This window comes from Pelodiscus sinensis, chromosome 19 (assembly GCF_049634645.1).
Source record: "Pelodiscus sinensis isolate JC-2024 chromosome 19, ASM4963464v1, whole genome shotgun sequence".
Taxonomy (NCBI): Eukaryota; Metazoa; Chordata; order Testudines; family Trionychidae; genus Pelodiscus; species Pelodiscus sinensis.
This window is the reverse complement of record NC_134729.1, coordinates 3,298,730-3,318,259: the sequence shown is the minus strand read 5'-3', so window position 1 is coordinate 3,318,259 and position 19,530 is coordinate 3,298,730. Positions and strand designations below refer to the sequence as shown.

The following is a 19,530-nucleotide window of genomic DNA, read 5'->3' as shown; positions in this document are numbered from 1 at the left end:
TAATCCCGAATGTAAAATCGCTTTGTTACGCAGCGCAGGCAGGTCTCTGGAGGGGCCTCGGTCTCTCCTCTTCAGCCGTGAGCCGTAAATAACAGCAGCCCGGCATGGCCGGGCAGAGCGTTAGCTGCTGATGTTATAAAGGCAGCAATAAAGAGCCCCGCAGGCCTGGCAGATCAGGGCTGAGACAAGCCGTGCCGCCCTGCCCGGCTTCCCCAGGGTCTCTGTGCACGGCTGCTGTTTTAGAGCAGCAGTAGGGGGCAGAGTTAAGGGGACACAGTGGGACCGTCAGGATTCAGTGCCGGGGAGCTGGCATGGGAGAAATGGTGCCGAAAGCAGCGTGGTGATTTCCTACTTCAGTGCTCCCCTTCCCGCACCATTGGTGTGTTGGACAACTTTCACCACTGCACCGTGCCTCAGTTTCCCCTCCCCTTTCCTGCTTGGATTATGACCTCAGAAAGAAACCTGGTAAAACTTCCTGGCGGCCCCCCCGGCTTGCCTGGATCCAGCCTCCAATGGCTCGGGGGACCCCCCTAGTATTGAGGAAGCCCACGCTGGTACTATAGTGCCCCTGCAGGGCTGGAGCGCACATGGTCGACTAGCCTGGGCCCCCTAAGGTGCTGGTGTGCGAGGGATATGTGGGGAGTGTCTGTCTCCTTTTCAGTCGGGGGCTGCCTCAGTGAGAGGGTTTTTTGGGGTGGGGGTGGGGTTTTTTTTTCTTTTGCTTCTCACTTGTGCACGGCCTCCGATTGATTTTTCCGTGGGTCAGCCCCCCAAAGCCCCCCCCCTACCCTAGGGGAAACAGGAGCCCTACCAAGCCTTGTGATGCTCCAGCCCCATGGGAACGTGGGTCAAGTCAGACAGCAATTCTTTAGGGGCGCGTGGAGATTGCAATTCAAAAAGTTACAGCTTGGTCAGCGTCCCGCTCTGAACAGACACGCTAAATCTCCTGCAATCAAACCTCCGTGCGCTCTCGGACCCCATTTTTCTTCTGCCAGCTCATGTGGCCATCCACACCGGCCGGGGGTGGGCTGGGCGAGGCGGGCTGCGAGGGGGAACTGTCCACGGGAATTGGTCTTGCTGCAAAGGCCCCGCTCTTGTTTGCAAAGAGTGTTTTCCGGCCCCTCTGCCAGGCATGCCAATGAGGGCTCACGCTGCACCGAGACATTTTTTTTTTTCCTGCATGAAAGGGAGCCAGTTGTAGCGAGTTCTTCTGAATGCAGCATTATCCCGGGGCAAATCCAGGGAGGGGAAAAGCTACTCGGACGCGCGCTGGCCCCGATCCAGGAAAGCACATGCAGAAAGCGAAGCCCGTGCCTGCCTGTTTTCCAGCCCCTGGCCTCTGTAACCTGACGCTTGTGAGCCAGTTTAGAATAAGTCGTCCCTCCTGGCCACTCGGTTACTGCAGGTCTGTTATATTTTCCTGCCCGGATGTTATTGTGTTTTATGGTAGCTCCCCATATACCTTGCTTGAGGCTGCCCTGGCAGGCGGGTTTGGGTTTCCCTAACGCAGTGGTCACCAACCAGTAGATCGGGATATGGAGCCTTGGACGGGTGATCCTGAGAGGTTTGGCTGGGAGGCTGTTAAGCGCAGGCACTTCATCTGCCCCTCTGAAGCGCTGCTGTGCAACTTCTGCCCTCTGCCTTGGAGTTGCTCCCCACCCATGCGAACCTCCTGCTTGCTATGCAAGGCATGGGAAGAAGAGGAAGAGAGGGAGGGGTGAGCCTGCCTTAGCCCCCTGCACCACCACCACCCAGAAGCCACCTGTGGTAAGCGGTGCCCAGCTGGAGCCTGCATTCCGAACCCTGGCTCCAGTCCTGAACCTCGCCTGCCCCCAGCCTAATAAAAGTGAGTGAGGATGGGGGAGGGAGGATGGAGTGAGCAGGGCGGGGCTTCGGGGAAGGAGGCGGGGCCAGGGTGTTTGGGTTTGAGGTAGATCCTGGATTGCACTTCAATTCAAAAAGTGATCTCATGCTTGCAAAGGTTGGAGACCCCTGCCCTAACGTGATGCTAAAGATCGTTTGCCCGTAGACAAGTGGTGAAGCCGGTTGTGTTGAGAACATCTTTGCGGGTCCCTGGGAGGCTAGGAATGGAACAGTGCAGGCGATTAACCGAATAACCGATAAGCACAGGCTTATCGGTTAATGCTACAGCATTTCCCTTCCCCCTGCTTGTTAATTTTCTAGCAGCACCGGGTCCAGGACCTAAATGCCGAGCTCTGCATTTAAAGTGTTATTGGGAGGTAGGCAGCCCGGCTCAGACCCCCGCCTCTCCCCCGACAGGGCTGCTGCCATCGCTGTAACAGAGGCAGCAGCGAGGGGAGCTGGTTTTTAAACCGGCTCCCCTTGTGGGCCAGCTCCCACCTGGCATCCTGCGCTGCTGCCTCGGATCCAGAGGCAGCAGCACGGAATGTCATCAGGAGCGTACTGCCTGCCAGCCCCGCCCCTGGGGACTATCGAATAGTCGAGTAACCGATAATAACGAGGTGACTCAACGATTCAGTTAACTGAGATTTAACATCCCTACTGCAGGCCTCTGTGATGTAGGACTCCCGCCCTGGGGCTGCCTTAGTGCTTTTCAAGCAGGGATCTCAAAGTGGGACCCAGGCGTCCTGGTTCGCAGTCCCCCTTGGGTGTGACTCTGCTCCCCTTGCTGGGACTCGAACCTGCGACCCTGCACTTTCCCTCCTTCTCTGTGTCCTCATGGGAGGGGAAAGGGTAGCTAGAGAGCTGAGCGGATATCCTTGTATCCTCTTCTGGTAGCCAGCAATCCAGGCCAGCTGCAGCTAAATCACTGAGCTCCTTACATTTAAAAAAAAAAAAAAAAAAGGCAGTGAACTTTTTTAAAAATCTGAGTTGGAAAAAACAAAACACGATCTCGTCTCGAAACACCCTCGGGCCGCCCCCTTGGTCCCCGCGTTTGTAGCTTGAAGTGATTTGTTTAGTCTGTTTCCATGCCTGGCGCGGTCCCGTTCATTCATCCCAGGCCTCTGCCGGTGGGTGGGGAGAGACTCGGCGAGAGAGGAAACTTCCGCCCAGCCTCGGGCGTCTGGTTTTCAGAGGCCAGGCGGACTGTTCTACGGCTGCCGAGGGGCTGAGCTCGGAGGCGGGGCCGGGGCGGCAGGAGGTGGGGACATGGGAACCTTCCTCCCAGATGAGGCCCAGCTCTCCGGCCCTGTTTACATCTCTGGTTTGAGTCCAGCTGGCCAGGGCTGTGTTGTGCCCAGAGGGGATCCCTCATGGCAATCAGATCCCAGCCTCCCTCCTCTTGACTCGGGAACGATCCCTCGGCTTTCTCTCTCCCCTTATCTCCAGGCCCCTTTGTGTGTCTCCGTTGGTTGTGTTCCTCTATAAACTCGTGACGGGTCTGGCGAAAATAAATAAGGAAGTGTTATTTACTCTTCCCATCCTATGAGAATGAGGGGTCTCCGAATGAAATGAATCTGCAACAAGTTTAAAACAAACCAAAGGAAGGGTTGTTTCTCTCCCCTCCACCCCCCCCCATTTCCAATTAACCTGCGGAACTCCTTGCCAGAGGAAGTTATACAGACCAGGACTTTAACAGGGTTCCAAAAAGAACTAGATAAATTCATGGAGGTTAGGTCCATCAGTGGCTATTAGCCAATTGGACAGGGATGGTGTCTCTAGCCTCTGTTTGTCAGAGGCTGGGAATGGGTGACCGGTGGGATCACGTAATGATTCCCTGTTCTGTTCACTCCCCGTAGGGCACCTGATATCGGCCACTGTGGGCAGACAGGACACTGGGCTGGATGGGCCTTTTGTTTGGCAATGTCCGCTCTGTGTGCCAGCCCCTCCCCCTACACAGCTTGCAGGGGGGAGGGGAAACTGAGTCACGGAATGGCGAGCCAAGTCACCCAGCAGGCTGGTGTCAGAGCTGGTGAGCGAATCCCTGCCTGCCAAGCCCTCGGTCCTGCTGCCTTTCAGAGTTGCCTGCCAGCGGCTCCTCCGTAAGTGTCTGCTTTCAAAATTGACATGCAGCAAGCCCCAGGCGTGCAGTGTTCGGGGGACTGCATCTTGTGGCCCTCCTGCTGCAGGCCACGCTGCAGAATGCTGGCTCGGGGAGGGGGCGGTCAGGAGGTGGGATGCCGGAGCTACGCAGCTGGGAAACCGGCACGTTGATCCATTTAGATCCTGCTAAGGCAGCGATGCTGCCGCTGCTTACTCTGGATTTAGACAGGGGGCTGCCTCCTTCCATAGTGATGCACGGCAGTGTGACACCCTCCAGGTGAGACCAGGGCCCCTTCGCACCAAGCAGTGTGCAGATTGACCGACCGACCTGCCCTGCAGCGTTTCTGGCCCACGCAGAGCGGATCAAAATAGACGATTTAAAAAAAAATGGGGTGTTTTTAAATTGAAATCGGGTTGTTTTTTAAAAATTTTAAAATAGCTGTTACACTTCAAGCTCATCACACACATGCGACACCCACACGGACAGTCTCCTGACAATGAATTCGTGGCTCTCGTCTGTCCAGCCTAACGACCAACTCCTCGTGCTTCCTGCACGTCCGATTTCTTGGTTCTCCGCAGACTGAAAAAAGTAAGACAAGCAAGGAAAGACACAGACTGGATAGAGTTGTTTTTGCGCTATGCTTATGTGGTGGTGGACTTTGGCCAAGCGCGGCAGAGGAGTTAGTTAACACGTTGTCTCGAAGACAGACACACAATATTTAGGAAAAGCCGGAGGCGGCGTAGGAAGAACAGTAGAGTGAATTGGAAAGGAGAAGAGAAGACTTTATTCAGCACACAATCCGCCTCCTGTATTCCCCCGCATTTTTGCCACAGAAAAGCTGTCCTGGCAAGAGACGCCCTCTCGGGGGGTATTTTGAAGAACTCTGTCCCCCGGGTAGAAAAGGAAAACGTGTCAAGCGTAGACAGGGCCTCGCCGCAAGAATGAAACATCAGAAGGAAAACTGATTGGGAGCGCATAGCTTGGCTGAAGGTGTAGATATGGCCGAGTAGATCAGCTGGTTAGTACCTTCAGTCGTTCACTGGGCAACGCGTCATTCTTCCAAGGCGCTCTCGACGCCTGTTAGTAGAAGTGGGATTTGATAGGGACATTCCCACGCTGGTTGCTGGGTTGGATGTTGCTAGAGGGGGAAAAAAAAAAGTTTAGCTTTGCAAATCCTTCTGGCTTGTTGAATTAGTTAACTAGGTTTAGACTGTCACTCAAGCCTACAGCATAGAAAGCTGCCGAAAGAGAAATCCAGCTGCTGCTGCCATTTTCTTATTTTATGCCACACAACGCCACCATTTGGAACATCGTGGCCACAGGCCATAATGGCGACGCCGTAAGTCTGTTCCCGGTTTGACTCCAGCCGAACTCCGCTTTTCCCATTCTATCTTCGTTTCCTTCCAAAACCAGACATGCCCGGGAGTTCAGTGGGGCTTACTCCAAAACGAAGTGCGCTCGAAGCACGGACCGTCTCAGCTTTTTTGGGCACTTGATTTAAAATCAGTCATTTTTTTGAGGTATGTGATTTTTAAATCGTGATTTCAATCAAGGATTGAAATCACCGCGATTTAAATAATAGAAACATAGAATACTAGGACTGGAAGGGACCTCGAGAGGTTATCGAGTCCAGTCTCCTGCCCTCATGGCAGGACCCAGTACCATCTAGAACATCCCTGATAGACAATTATCTAACTTGCTCTTAAATATCTCCAGAGATGGGGATTCCACACACCCCTAGGCAATTTATTCCAGTGTTTGACCACCCTGACAGGTAGGAATTTTTTCTAATGTCCAGCCTAACTGTAGTTTAAGCCCAAATCCACCTGCCTACCTCACGTTTTGTCCACTTGGGCTCAGGGTGGGAAGTATTGGTCTGTCCCATGCTGGCTGCCGAGCGACCGGGGTAGTCCGGAGCATTTGGGGAGGGGCAGATAGGAAGGCCACTTCCGAGCACAGCGCGGGTGGCAACAGTGGATGGGGGATTCGCTCATTGCTGATGTGTTGAAGCCGAGGGAGGTGTAAGACCCAGAGACGTCCGACCTCTCGTCCGTTAGTCCAAGTGGCTGCCGTCCCCAATTCGTGGCAGGGCGAAGGGTAAAGCTAAGTGGGGGGTGGGGAGGGTGCCAAAAGAAATGTTTTTAAGTCCTTGGAAGAGGCTCTACCAGTCGCCTTGTGGTTCTCCATCGTGGTAAAAAAGAAAATAAATAAAAATTGGGTGGGGCCCCGCAAAAGGCGTTCAGATCGTCTTTCCTGTTTTTCGTTTCTCGTCTGGCAATTTCAGCCGCCTCCTGCTAGCAGCAGAGACACGCGTGTGTCTCAGGAATGGAGCGTTGCTTCCGTTGGAATATTTTTCCCCCCTGCAAAGCAATGGCAGCTTTTTCTTTTTTCCAGTATTTAGTTCTTTTTTTTTTATGAGTTTATGCCCTGTGGTTTATTGGCAGTAGGCTGACTTGAAAGAAGGGAAAGGGAAAAAAAGTATGTATTTTTAAAGTCAATATTGACTTTGTAATTGAAACTGCCCTTCCCCCTCAACTGAAATAAGTTACAAACAGCAAAAATGCCTGTGGCTTTTGCAAATGGGAATAATTCGGAGTGTTAACAGCGCCTCATTCATGGAAATGGAGGCTCTGCAGAGCTGGCCTAAATATTCTAATCCAGATGCAAGAATTGCAAAAATGTTGCACGTGGAATGTGTCGAAATCTTGTATTTAAAAAAAAAAAAAAAAAAACCCCACCCAACCAAAACAAACCTTGCGAGCGGTGAGTCCAGAAAGTAGCCTACAAGATTTAAAATCCCCTTGTTTTCCAAAGCAAACCCTTTGACAAGTTTAGGTTGGCGAGTGGTTAGTCAGTTCTGTGCGGGTTTTACGGACGTCAACAGGGCCGGCCCACAACATGCTGGCAGCTGAGGCGGGGAGCTCAAATGACGCCCCCCTGTCCCCTCGCTTGGGCCAAAACTTTGAAAGGTCTCAATTCTCTGGGTCCTAGTGACGCTCCCCACCTCGCTCCCCTCCCAGTCTGGCATGTGAATTTCAGGCGTGCCTCAGTTCTCCGAATGGTAAGGCCAGCCCTGGACTCGATCCTCCCCCAACTTTGCCAACTTTTACCATTTTTGTTGAAGGCCTCGTTTTTCTTCCCTGAAAAGTCTCAGCTCCTGGAGTCATTGGATTCACTCTCAGCCTGGTGGTTTTTTTTTTTTTTTAATAAACAAAAAGTAAAGTTCTAGTCTTCAGTATTGCACAGAACAGCTTGCAAATCCGAATCCTAACCCAGAAGGTGAATTATTTCCCATGCGCCTCTCTCCACTCTCCCAAAAAACACCCTTTCATTTCTACAAGGGAGAAAAACAACCCAGTGTCCTGACTTGAAGGCATTTATTTGCGGGTGTGGCTTGACTCATACTTTTTGAATGCTTGGGATTGGCAGCGGCAGGTCTCTGGAAAGCTAAGCTCCATCGTTTAAAACCAGGGTTGGATGGAAAACTCTGAATCTTGCCTACAGAAGCCTCCCCTGTCCTGAGATTGAAGCATGTTGAATTTCAGGCGTGCACGGTGATTTTGTTGGGTGACGTTTTAGATTGAGAGAGAGGCTTGAATCCGGTTAGGAATGCAAAGGCTCTTTCAACCTGGAAACATTTGAAAGGTGCCTTAAAAATGCCCGGTGGAGCTGGTAGGACTTGGTACTGCAAACGCACGGAGCAGCACTGTTGAAGTCAGTGGGACAAACCTGCGGTCCCCCGGAAATGCGCACGAACAACCCTACCAAAACAACCTGGTGGTAAATCCGGGCTTTTGTTTGTTGGCAAGGCGAAAAGCTTGATTTTTCTGGAGTTTTGTTCTAAACGGTGAGAGAATTCTTTGAATCTTTCCCCAAAGGGCCCCCGGCGTTCGATTTCCAAACAGCCCGTAGAGTAGACGCTTGTCTCTTTCACCAAAAGAAGTTGGTCCAATAAAAAAGAGAGCAATTTGCCCACTTTGTGTCTCTATCCCAGGACTACCATGTCATGCTGCAAACATAAAAAACCCAACATTTTTTCATTGAAGCGTCTGAACGGAATTGGAGATTGGCTGTTGAGCGTGGGGGAAGGGAGGGAGGGAGAGAAAGCCATCCATCCAAACCCGAATAGATACGGTTTGGTCCGTTCTCCATTGATCTGCGACTTCCTCTGAGCTTTGGCGTTTTGTTAATGCAGCCGCTGCAACGTGACCAAAATACCGTGCTTTGCCTTGAACATGTTGGGCGCATCCTGCTCCCTGTGAAAGCACCGATGGGGTTATGTTTAAAAAGAAACAAAAAAAAAGCCAAAATGGCTTGACTCTGCCTTTCCACTTCCTCTGTGATATGTAAATATCACACGGAACCTTTCCTCCTCCTTCCCCCACCCCCGCTCCCTTTTCCAAGCAACCTTAAATACTTCCTCTTTAACTGCGCCGACGCGTGAAAGCCTTACATTTTAGGATCTTAAATATTAATGCAGGAAGGCGGATGGTTTGTGCTGACGGATGGCTGAACCAGAGAAACTTGCCGTTTCTCTCCTGTAGTTGGCAGAACCCTGGATACATTGAAATGATCAGGGTAGAAAATAGAGTGAGAGATGAGGGAAAAGTGCATCTGTCCCAGTAGCTCTGGTGTTGTTTCAAAATGCAAGTGGCTTGGGGTAGTGTTTCTCAACCTTTTTTTTTTATAAAGTACTCCCTTTAAAAAAAAAATTATAAGTACCCCCAGTACCTCCAGTTTTCAGACACACACAATTTTTTTTCTGCCATTGCAACACATTTGCACACGTAGCCGGGTGGGTGATGCAATTTTTGGGTGTAAAAAGTACAAAAATAATAAAATGCTGTAAGACTTAAAACAAAAGTTCAGTTTTCGCCAAATTTTAGGTGTGTTGACATACCCCCTAGACTTCTCTCGAGTACACCTATGGGTACTCATACCACTGGTTTGGGGGGTAAAGATTAGCGCGTGGCTATTTTATACGCCCGTCGGCAGCTTTCTGGGATTCTCGGATGTCTGCCTTCCCCTTCAGCCTCCGCCCCTCCCCTGACCGGGGGTAAATCTGCACAGAGAATTTCCACCCTGATTGACCCGAGTATCTCCAGCTACCCGCCTGCCCCAGGAGTGAATGCAGAGCCAGCTGCTTGTCCCTGAGCATGCGGTGCAGATAAGTGGGTTTTGACAGTCTTCCAAAGTGCGAGATCACGTGCACTAGTGCAAAAAGGGAAGGGGGAAAAAGAAAAACACCAAAACCCCAAACCAAAGCCCATAAGGAATGTGGAGTCGATTCATTTCGTTTTCTTTCCTCCCCCTAAGAACATCTGTTTTGCAAATCATGCTCATTCCAGTCGATATTTATTGCCAAGGCTGTTTCCTTTGCAAAGTTAAAGCCAGCTACCTCCCCCTTGGCCCGTCTTTCCTGCGGTGGAAGGGGGACGGAACGGCAGCATCACGGACCACGACCCCGTGATGCCAGGCAGCATACGAACAGGGAACAAACAGGCGGTCTCTGCTCCAGAAGAGCATCCAATCTAACTTAGATGTGAGCACCCGTCTATTGCATGCACTGGTGGGTCGTTGTGTAGGTCACACTAACATGCTCGAGCTGTAATCAGGGCCCCTCGTTTTGAGACGGCTCGTACTCTACAGAGCCAACAGAGCAGACGCCAGTGGGGAACTGAGGCACAGAAGGAGGAAACAACTTGTCCAAAGCCAGCATCAGAGTGGGACTCGGAACCAGCGTTCCCTCTGATTTACTCCATTCCCATGTGGAATAATTTTTGTTCTGTGCACCAATTCATGCATGCATGTGCACCACCAGTAGAAACACATGCTGCCAGCGGTAGGAGCTCTGTTAATCAGCTGAGCGGCACCTGAATCTCTCTTGTAGGTGGCTGCCCAAGCGCTTAGCTGACAGGGAACACTGCTTGGAACCCAGGTCTCCTGTGTGCCAGTCTAGTGCTCCACCCTTTAGACCACACTACCCCTCTGTTTCCTCCCTGGAGGCTCTTCATCTCTCTGTTGATCAGTCACCGGTGGGAACGGCGATGCTGGCCGCGTCATGCCTTTAGAGAGAAAGGGGCTTTCTCTCTTGCCGGAATAGGCGCTTGCCTTTGATTTGTAGCAGAATGACCTGCTGACGGCTAACGAGGCAAATGGTTTCCGTGGACGGCTTCTGTAGCTGTACCGTCCCTGCGGAATGAGCTGGGCATTATATCCTGCATGAAGGGCTCTTTATACTCCTCCCAGAGTCGGAGCTCCCCTCTCCCCTTCCAGCGCTGCTGCTGCTCGCATTTCAATGAAAAGCTTGGCTCTTCACAAACGCCCCGTCCTTGGATACCTTCTCCAATTGTCTGCCTGGCACCTTGACATGCTTATTTCTGGGGCTCCATTAACCCGCCAAGTACGGCCGGCGAGAAGGGGGGAAAAAATGCAACTTCTTATCCAAAGAGGGGGGATATGATAGAGGTCTATAAAATCATGAGTGGTGTGGAGAGGGCCGATAAAGAAAAGTTATTTATTAGTTCCCTAAATAGAAGAACTAGAGGACACCAAATGAAATTAATGGGTAGCAGGTTTAAAACGAATAAAAGAAAGTACTTCTTCACACAGCGTGTAGTCAACCTGTGGAACTCCTTGCCAGAGGAGGCTGTGAAGTCTAGAACTATAATAGAGTTTAAAGAGAAGCTGGATAAATTCATGGAGGTTAGGTCCATAAAAGGCTATTAGCCAGGGGATAAAATGGTGTCCTTGGCCTCTGTTTGTCAGAGGCTGGAGAGGGATGGCAGGAGACAAATGGCTTGATTATTGTCTTCGGTCCACCCTCTCTGGGGCACCTGGTGCTGGCCACTGTTGGCAGACAGGATACTGGGCTAGATGGACCTTTGGTCTGACCCAGTACGGCCGTTCTTATGTTCTTAAAGCTTGCATCGACTGGGGGCAAAAGACCTATCTGGCTTCAAGATAAAGCTCGATGGGTTTATGAAGGGGATGGTTTGATGAGGTAACATGATCTTGGCAATTTATTGACTTTTCACTATCAGTCCTGAGGCAGGGAGTGTGCTCCCTCATTGAACATTGGGAACTGTGGTGCTTTACCAAAATCCTGCAGCAGTGAGTTCCGCAGGCTGAGTTTGATTTGTCTGCACACGGGAGCTAATCTGGAAGAAGGTGAAATAAGGAAACTGAGGGTCAGTTGACGAAATGAATAGGCAGCAGGTTTGGAAACAAAAGGAAGGATTTCTTCGCACCCCGTGCAGTCAGCTTCAGTGCTAGGGAATGTTGTGGAGGTCAAAAATATAACCGGGTTCATAAAAGACGGGGATCAATTCATAGAGATAAGTCCAAAGGGGGCTTTCCCTCCCCCCATGCTCTGGCTGTCCCTAAACCTCCAGCTGCCACAAACCGGGGACTGGAGGACGGGAGGGGTCACTTGAAGATTCCCTGTTCTGTTCACTCCCTGTGAAGCACCTGGCATTGGCCGCTGCAGTAAAACAGGGTTGGGGGGGGGGCTAGATGGACCCTTTGCCGCCATTGACTGTTTCTGTTAACTCCATGAGTGGATGCTCTTATTCCAGAGTGAGAGTGCCTTATTCCGAATTAGTTTAATCCCTGTCCAAAGTGGTTAATTGAGTTCGGAGCAGAAGCGTTCCCCATCTGGTGTGCCTGGGGCAGGGTTAATGGGGAGGAGCTCGGCCGGACCAGCCGCGAGCGGAGAGGAGTGCTGATTAAGCGTTGTACGGTGGGTGGGGAAGCATTTCCTGTTATCCTTGGCCAATTGACTTTTCAATTTCACGGTTTTGCAGCAATGACAGATTTACATCCCATCTCCTCCCCTCCCCCCTCCGGTATTTCTCCTGGGATCTCTTTGCACAGAGCTAAGTGGGGAAAGCGGAGGGGTCTTTTTGCAGCAGGGGCTGGTGGAAAACGGATGCACTGGGCTTTTCCCCCGTCTGTCAGGACCGCCGAGGTGATGGCTTGGCCGTTAAATGGCAGCCGATGAATCACATTTCCCCGGCAACCACCTTGCGGTTGCTCCCCGGATGGCATTGGCATGGAGACGGGCACATGGGAGGATGTAGTGGGGGCTGGGAGGGTGAAATTCACCCTGCGGCGGGCGGGTCTCTGGATCACGTTAGTCGAACGAGCCGCGTGTCTTCCACATGCCCTGTGGTGTTAGTTGCTTAAAAACCCTTCCCTGCTCCAGCAGGGCCAGGGATATAGCCGTTAATATGGCCTGTGCATGGGAATAACCCTCGCTTGGCATCCACCCCGTCTTGCTTTGTTTTCGGGCACTTGTCCCCCGGGGCTTGGAGCAGGAGGCTCCGGACGGGGAGAAAGTTCGAGTGTTGGGGGTGGGTCTTGCGCGTCACTTGCGCTGCTCTTGTGGGAGAGGGGCACTGGAGAGCCAAGTCCCTGCTGGCCTGGGGCTGAGCCGTGAAACCACATCCACGTGAAGCCCCGGAAACCACATCCACGAGAGCAGGGGATTTCCCCGGGTGCCTCTGCCTCTCATCTCCCTCCCTTCCAACCGGTGAGAGCAATGATCCTGCCTCGCTGTGGCTAGCCTCGCGGGCGGCCTATTGCCGGGCGCTGCCACGGCACTCGGCATTTCTGGCCCAGGTCCTCTCTCGCATGCCTCTCCTCTGAAGATGCGGGTTTTGCCCACAGGCGCTTAGGGGACTCCAGACGGCGTGGGGTTAGTCTCGAAGGTGCCAGGGGACTGCGCATTTTTTTTTAAAGTTAGTCTCCACACGCCCCCCCCCCCCCGAGCCTGTTAAAAACCCACAAGCGTTTGGGTTTGTTTTTAAAAAGAGAAGATGCAGGGCTCTTTCGCCTGTCCTTACGGGGCCTGGCAGCTCTGCAGCATCCTAGCCTGCCTGAACCGCCCTGCCCGACGGGGGCTGGAGCCAGTGGGCTACAAGGAGCTGTGAGTGGGGGTCTTAAGCCCACCCAGTCCCTAGACCGGGGTGGCCAACCCATTAAACGAAGAGAGCCGAAACAGCGGCAGGAAAAATTGTGAAGAGCCGCACCAGAATTGTTGAGGGGAAAAAAAAAAAAAAAGACGCTGCCCCTTTAAAATATGCGGGTTAGGCTTTTTGGCCACATCAGGCTCCCGCTGGCCACCACCATCTTGCCGACCCCGTTTTGCTGCGCTGGGCAGCTCCCCTGCACCCGCTGAGCACAGGGAGCCGGGGGCTGTTTGTAAGGGCGCATGGGAGGGCTTCGTGAGCCGCACATTCAGGGTGAAGTGCTGCAGGTTGGCCCCTTCTGCCCTAGACTTAGGAACTCAAGTTCTGGCTTGAGCCGCAACGTCCGCACTGGGGATCTGAAATCCCGATGAATCAGTTAGCGGGTTCAACGTGATGTTTAAACCAATTAACTAATTAAGCGGGATTCACGAGGCTGCAGGGTAACTGGTTACCAGTAAGCATCACCCGATAAGCCCTCCCAGCCTTTGTCTGGCCTTCAGCCACTCTGCCGGGACCCTCCGGCAGGGAGCCAAGCCACTCTGCACAGCGGGAGGGGAAAACTTTGTGCACTGCCCCACCCCCAGTGGCTGGGGCCCATTAGTTGCCCCAACCCCCGGCACGATCTCTGAGCTCCCTTTGGCTGCAACCAGCCAATGGCAGCTGAGAAGTTGTGCTGGGGGACAGGGCAGTGCACAGCGCAGAGAGGTACTTGGAGAAGCTGCTCTGAGCTCTGGGGCAGAGGCAGGCAGGGGGCCTGGTAGAGGGTCCCTTTGGGCTGCTGGCCTGGATCCGCCTGAGTAAGTGCCTCCTGGCCAGAGGCTGCCCCTGGCACCGCACCCCCTCCTGCATCCCAACCCCCTGCTCCCAGGTTACCACCCAAACCCCCTGCACCGGATCATAACTCCCTTCCAGACCCTGCACCCCTCCTACATCCCTCCCCCAGGCCAGAATCCTCTCCAGCACCCAGACCCCCTCCTGGACCCTGCACCCCACCCCCAAGTCACAACCCAAACCTCCTGCCTCCAGGTCACAACCCCTTCTTTCACCCAAACTCCCTCTCACACGCCATACCCTCTCCTGCATCCCAGTACCCTGTCCTGAGCTCCATTCTGCCCCCAACCTGTGTCCCAGCCTCCGTACCTCCTCCATGGACGAGTGCGGCCCTTCACCACTTACCAAAACCTTGGACAAAAGCGTCAGCGGGGAGTCTGTAACTGGAAAACCGTAAGAAACAAGGAATAGTCTCACAGCACCATAAAGCCTCACAAGACATTGGGGCTGCGTCTAGATTGGCACGGATGCTTTTCCGCAAAAGCCACTTTTTGCGGAAAAGCGTCCGTGCCAATCTAGACGCGCTTTTCCGCAAAAAAGCCCCGATCGCCATTTTCGTGATCGGGGCTTTTTTGCGGAAAACAAATCTGAGCTGTTGTCACTGGCCCTTTTGCGCAAAAGGGGCTTTTGCCTGAACGGGAGCAGAATAGTATTTCCGCAAGAAGCACTGATTTCTTACAGTAGGAAGTCAGTGCTTTTGCAGAAATTCAAGCGGCCAGTGTAGACAGCTGGCAAGTTTGTCCGGAAAAGCGGCTGATTTTCCGGAAAAACTGGCCAGTCTAGACACAGCTGTAGATGGCATCGTGAGCCTCGGTGGGCACGGCCCACTTCTTCAGATGAATGGCGTTATTAACGGTCCAGATCCAAAATAAATAGGGGGTGGGGGAGGGGAGAAGGAAAAAGGGGGAAAGTATCAATTAGCGTGTTCATGCTACACGAAACTGAAGCTGATCGAGAAGGTGCAAATTGATTTGGGCCCCCCCCCCATCAAAAATTATTGCCCACCCCTGGTGTAACTGGTTATCCGTTCACATCCCGAGTCCACGCTGCTGTGGTTTGCACGGTCACTTAAATCCCTCTGTTCGGACCAGTTTCCCGAGGCTGGGAAGCTCCCTGTCGTGCATAGGAAGGAGGGATCGTGTAAACCTGGGTTCATTGTTTATCCTTTGTGGTTACAACCCGCCCCTTCCTTCTCCCTCTGTGCTCGCTGCCTCTGTAAAAGCTGGCTCCCCGCATGTACCGGCTCCCACGTGGCCGCCTCCCTCCCCCGCGTGTAAACGTGCATTCACTGGCAATTTCAGCGCGTTCACGTTTGCCAAAATAACAACCCCAGTCATAACCCCTGCCGCCCCGTCGGGTCCCATTTCTGGTTCTGGAAGCTGCTTGAGCCTGTTTTGTTTTGGGAAAGCCAAGACGGCGCTGGCACCCCCAGGAAACCAGCACCCGTCGCCACCCTGCCCGTAACGTGGCGAGACTCGGCCACCCTGCTGGTGGCCACGTCCCACCTCTGTGTTTCAGCCTGCTGGGCTGGGCCTCCCGTGTGCTTTTCCTAGCGCAGCAGCCAGGCTGAGCACCATGAAGGTTTTAAAACCGTCACCCTTCCTTATTGCTCTGAGTGCGTGTGTGTGTGTGTGTGTGTGTGTGTTCTCCCCCCCCCCCGCCCTTTTTTATTTATTTTAATGGGGTTTTAATTGCCTGCCTCTTTTTGCCATCTATTTATTTTTAAACAAAGCTCCGAGCTGCGGTCTCCGGGCGACAATTAGCGGAGAGCTGCTGGCTCGCTGTGGAGAGACCCCAGCAACCTGACGAGTTTGAGTTCTTTCGGCACTGTAGTGCCTACGCTTAACACCCCCTCCGCCTCCCGCAGCTGCTTCCCAATAGAGATCTGACTTGCAGACCCGAACAGTCCCTTGTGTCTTTAAATGGTTTGAAAATACCAACAACCGCTCCCGGGCGGAGCTCATCCAGCATCCCGAAGAAACACACAGCCCCGGAGACGCCCGGAAATCTCCTGGCACATCCACTTGAAACCTCACAAGTCGCTCCCATATATTGATTCCGGTCCAGCTGCTCCTCTCCCTGCTCCTTGCGCGGGTCACACTGCTGTGCAGTGGTTGCTTGTCTGCTAAAGGTGGGGTGGAAGGATTCCCCTCTGGCCAGCTGGGGCATTTGCTGGCTGTCACCGGGGTCCAGCTGAGCCTTGGTTCGGGTCTCTGCTCTTCCTCCGAGGCCTTAAGTCGCTTAGATCTTTAGGCACCAGACGCCCCTTCAGGGAGGTGCCTTACCTGGAGGATGTGGGCCATGGTGGGTTTGCGCCTTAGGTCCCCCTCAGTAAAACGGGGGTGATGGAGTTTCTCTGCTTGGGGGAGCTTGTGTGTGGAAGACTGAGGCTCAGATGCTGGGATAAGGGGGGACCCAAAAGTACCCTTGAGGGATGCGGCTCTGACCCCAAAGACAGTTGGGTGCTGGAGGATCTGCTCATGTGCCTGTCTTGTTGAGCAAGGAGGCCGTGCGTTGGTTGGGGGGCTGAGAGTGACTCGGTGCTCTGTGTGTGGAGGGAGGGCGGAAAAGGTCCAGCTTCAGTCTCTGTGTGGGGCCTGGGCTCGTTTGCTTTTGGGCCTTCTGGGGTAAGGTGTGGGGGGAAGTAGAGCTTCCCCCCTCCGATCTCCAGTTGGGTCTAAGCTCCCCCCCCCCCCCCCACTCCCCCAGCTCGGCCCATCTGCTCAAGGATGGAGTTTGAGTCCTGTCTAAGCTCTCCTGTGGCTACTGTCACCATGGCGACGCACTCCTCAGGAAGGAAAATGGCAAGGACCGTCTGATCTGGTGGGGGGGGTGCCATACCCCAGCCCCGCCAGGTCTGTGATGCTGAGCGCGGCTCTTCCCGGCTCCATGCCTCGGTTTCCCCACACATCTTTTCACTTGTCTTGCTCAATGACTGTTCAGGGCCTAGTAGAATAAGCCATGGTCTCAGCCAAGGCCTTGAGGTGCTCCTGCAGGTCAAACTAGCCCTTTTACACGGGGGTAACTGAGGCAAGGGTCAGCGCTGGAGCCTGGGGAGTGTGTGTGTAAGTGCAAGGACTTCTTGGAAGGGGAAGTGTGTTTTAATGCCTACTCGTGCAAGGCAGCGTCATGTTATCCTTGCGATTTAAAAAAAAAAAAGTTACTTGCTGTTTGTTCTCCTCTGGGGGCTTTAAACTTTGTTTTCATTATCGAGCGTCAAAAATAAACCGCCTTTGGTGCCCAAGCACTAATGTATCCAAGGTAAACGATCTTTAAAATCTGCTAAGCCATGATGGATCCCAGCTCCTGTAATTAATGCCACCGCTTACATCCTCTTCCTTCCTTAGGGGCGAGATAGCTGCACACCGATGCTAGGTGCAACGTTTTTGCTAACACAAAACGTCACATTCAGTCAAATCCAGCTTGAATTTGTTTTTGGTAATAACGTGCGACTCACCATGTTCATTATTATTATTTGTTTTATTTCTTCTCTTATGTAGCACCGAAGACATGTAGCCCTAAACAGTTTGCATGCAAAGATCAGATCACATGCATCTCCAAGGGCTGGAGATGTGATGGAGAAAAAGACTGTCCCGACGGATCGGATGAATCCCCCGATATATGTATGTATCCCTTTGTTTCCTGCTCACTGTGTGTCCGTATTTGTATTTTTCTACTGCATGTTCCGTCTAGGTCCCGAGCTGGCGTCACCCTGCACGGTTTCTACCTCATCCCTTTTCTTTCCCTAGAACCGTTCGCTCCCCGCATCTGTGGCAGATGTGAGGGGGCTCTCAGGAAGTGAACCGAAGTATAAACCGTCCATTCTATCGGAGCACTAGTGCTTTGGTGCACCCCAATAGCACGCTTCTCCAGGGCCCAGTGTTTTGAGGTCACGGAGACCTATGAACGCCCCAATCACACTTTTAGTGTGGGGATTGCTGTACATTGGGCAGAGTCTATAGGCTGCCCCAGCCCCCGCACTTTCGGGGGTCCTGTGGCTGTGGCCCCAACTGTCCCATGGACGGGACATGATGGGCCTGGGGGAGGCTGGCACAGAATGGCAACAGGGCCCCCCCGCCCAGCTGTCTGCTCCCCTCTGCCCCACCACCCATCGCCCAGCCTTCTGTGCCTGTCACCGCAGTCGCAGGCAGCAGGATCCCCCCAGTCTCTGTGAGTGGGGGGGGGCCGACTCCTGCTGCCCCTCCGCACCAGCCCCCTCTGTAATCCCTGGCTCCTTTGCTTGGGGGAGGGGCTTCTGGCAATGGGGCGGGAAGGGGTGGGGCTTGGGAGAAGGGATGGGAGGGGGCGGAGCAGAGGCAAGGCGGGGATGGGGCCAGGGGCACTTGAGGGGAGGGTCGCCCTATGCTCCCCTAGAGATAGCCCTGATATTGGGAAATAAAAGAAACGAAAATGGAGGATTCAGCGAATGCCGTTTGTACTGAAAGACAAGATCCCCGCGGCACTGTGGGCTGCCTGCCTGAATCATTTGTCTGGGGCCTTAATTATTGGCGGTTCGTGGGACCGCCGGCTTCGGCGTGCCGGTCATTTGCCTTGCAGAAATAATGCTGGTTGGTGCTGGAGATGAAGGACCTGGGTGCCCACCTGGTATGTTTGGTTGCAGCGCTGCACCGGGTGTAAGCGTGGCTCTCTCTCTTAGCAGGGGCTTGGCTCCTGAAATTTGGCCCCCTTGGCCGTGCGGATTATGGTGCTGGGCTCAGCAGGTGCTCCCCTCGGGTTTCCGCTACGTAGGAGTGGGTGACAGTCTGCTGTGTCAGCGCTGGACGCTCCCAGCCCTGCACGCCCATCCCTGGCCAGGCGTGACTCTCAGGCGGCAGGTGGAACAGAAGGTTGATTGGTTCACAGCGTAGTTCAGACTTCTTGTTACAGGAACCAGGAGCCGTCAGTACAATCCGTCTCGGGGAAAGGCGGGGCCCAGAGCCCCAGCTCCCCACCCCAGCTAGGCTCCCTTCCCCCCCAGCCAGCTGAAAACTAGGCAGCCCCACCTCCTGCCTTGTTCTGCTTCCAGGCCCAAGGTGTGAGTCACCTGGTCCTCAGGAGGTGAGAGAGAGACTGAACATACTTCCACAGCGAGTCATGCCCCGCCTCCCCCTCTCCATGCAGATAGTGCTGCAGTGCTCGGGGAAACTGAGGCACGCCCACACTTGCACACCGAGTCACTGCAGAGCAGCATAAGACAGTAGGAATCGCACAACAAAGCCAACAGGGAATGTAACAACAGAGTGAACACAGGGCTACAAGAGTGGGCAAGTCACACCCCCTCCCTTCAACCCCGAAGTGGGGGGGGGTGCTTGCAAAGAAAGTGCAGTGGGAAATGATTGGTAGATTACTTTACAGTGGGGGAGGAAAAGGGGTGCATGGGGAAGGGGCAGCCACTAGAGGTGGGTGCATGTGGACAGAAACCCCACAGATCTTAGCTCAGTTGCAGAAATGCATGACTTGGGGGGGGAGGGGAAGCTTTTTGGGGGCTGCAGTGAGGAATCCTCTTTAGGCCTCCATTACTCTGGAGCAAAAAGCGGTGAGGCTGGACCTGGGGATGGAGGGTTTGTGGCTGGGAAGAGTTTGCTGGAATCCACGCCTCCTGGGTGTGTGGGAAGGGCTGGGGCGGGAGGGGAGAGGGCCCGGATTTTCCTGGAGCTGGGAACAGCCTGTGGGCAATCAAAATAGCCTTTCCCAGATGTGTGTGTTTGTGTTTGGGTCCGCAAAGGCTGGGCGGGCCCCTTGCTGCAGAGCAGCTGTGAG

At 53.5% G+C, this 19,530-nt stretch overlaps 1 protein-coding gene across 1 annotated transcript in view; it reads left to right on the top strand.

Annotated features, from left to right (window-relative positions):
• Positions 1-19,530, top strand: part of LRP1 (LDL receptor related protein 1) — a 170,964-nt gene that overhangs the window by 24,860 nt on the left and 126,574 nt on the right. The window contains 1 exon segment of the mRNA XM_075901813.1: positions 17,271-17,393. Coding sequence (XP_075757928.1) covers positions 17,271-17,393 — 123 coding nt within the window.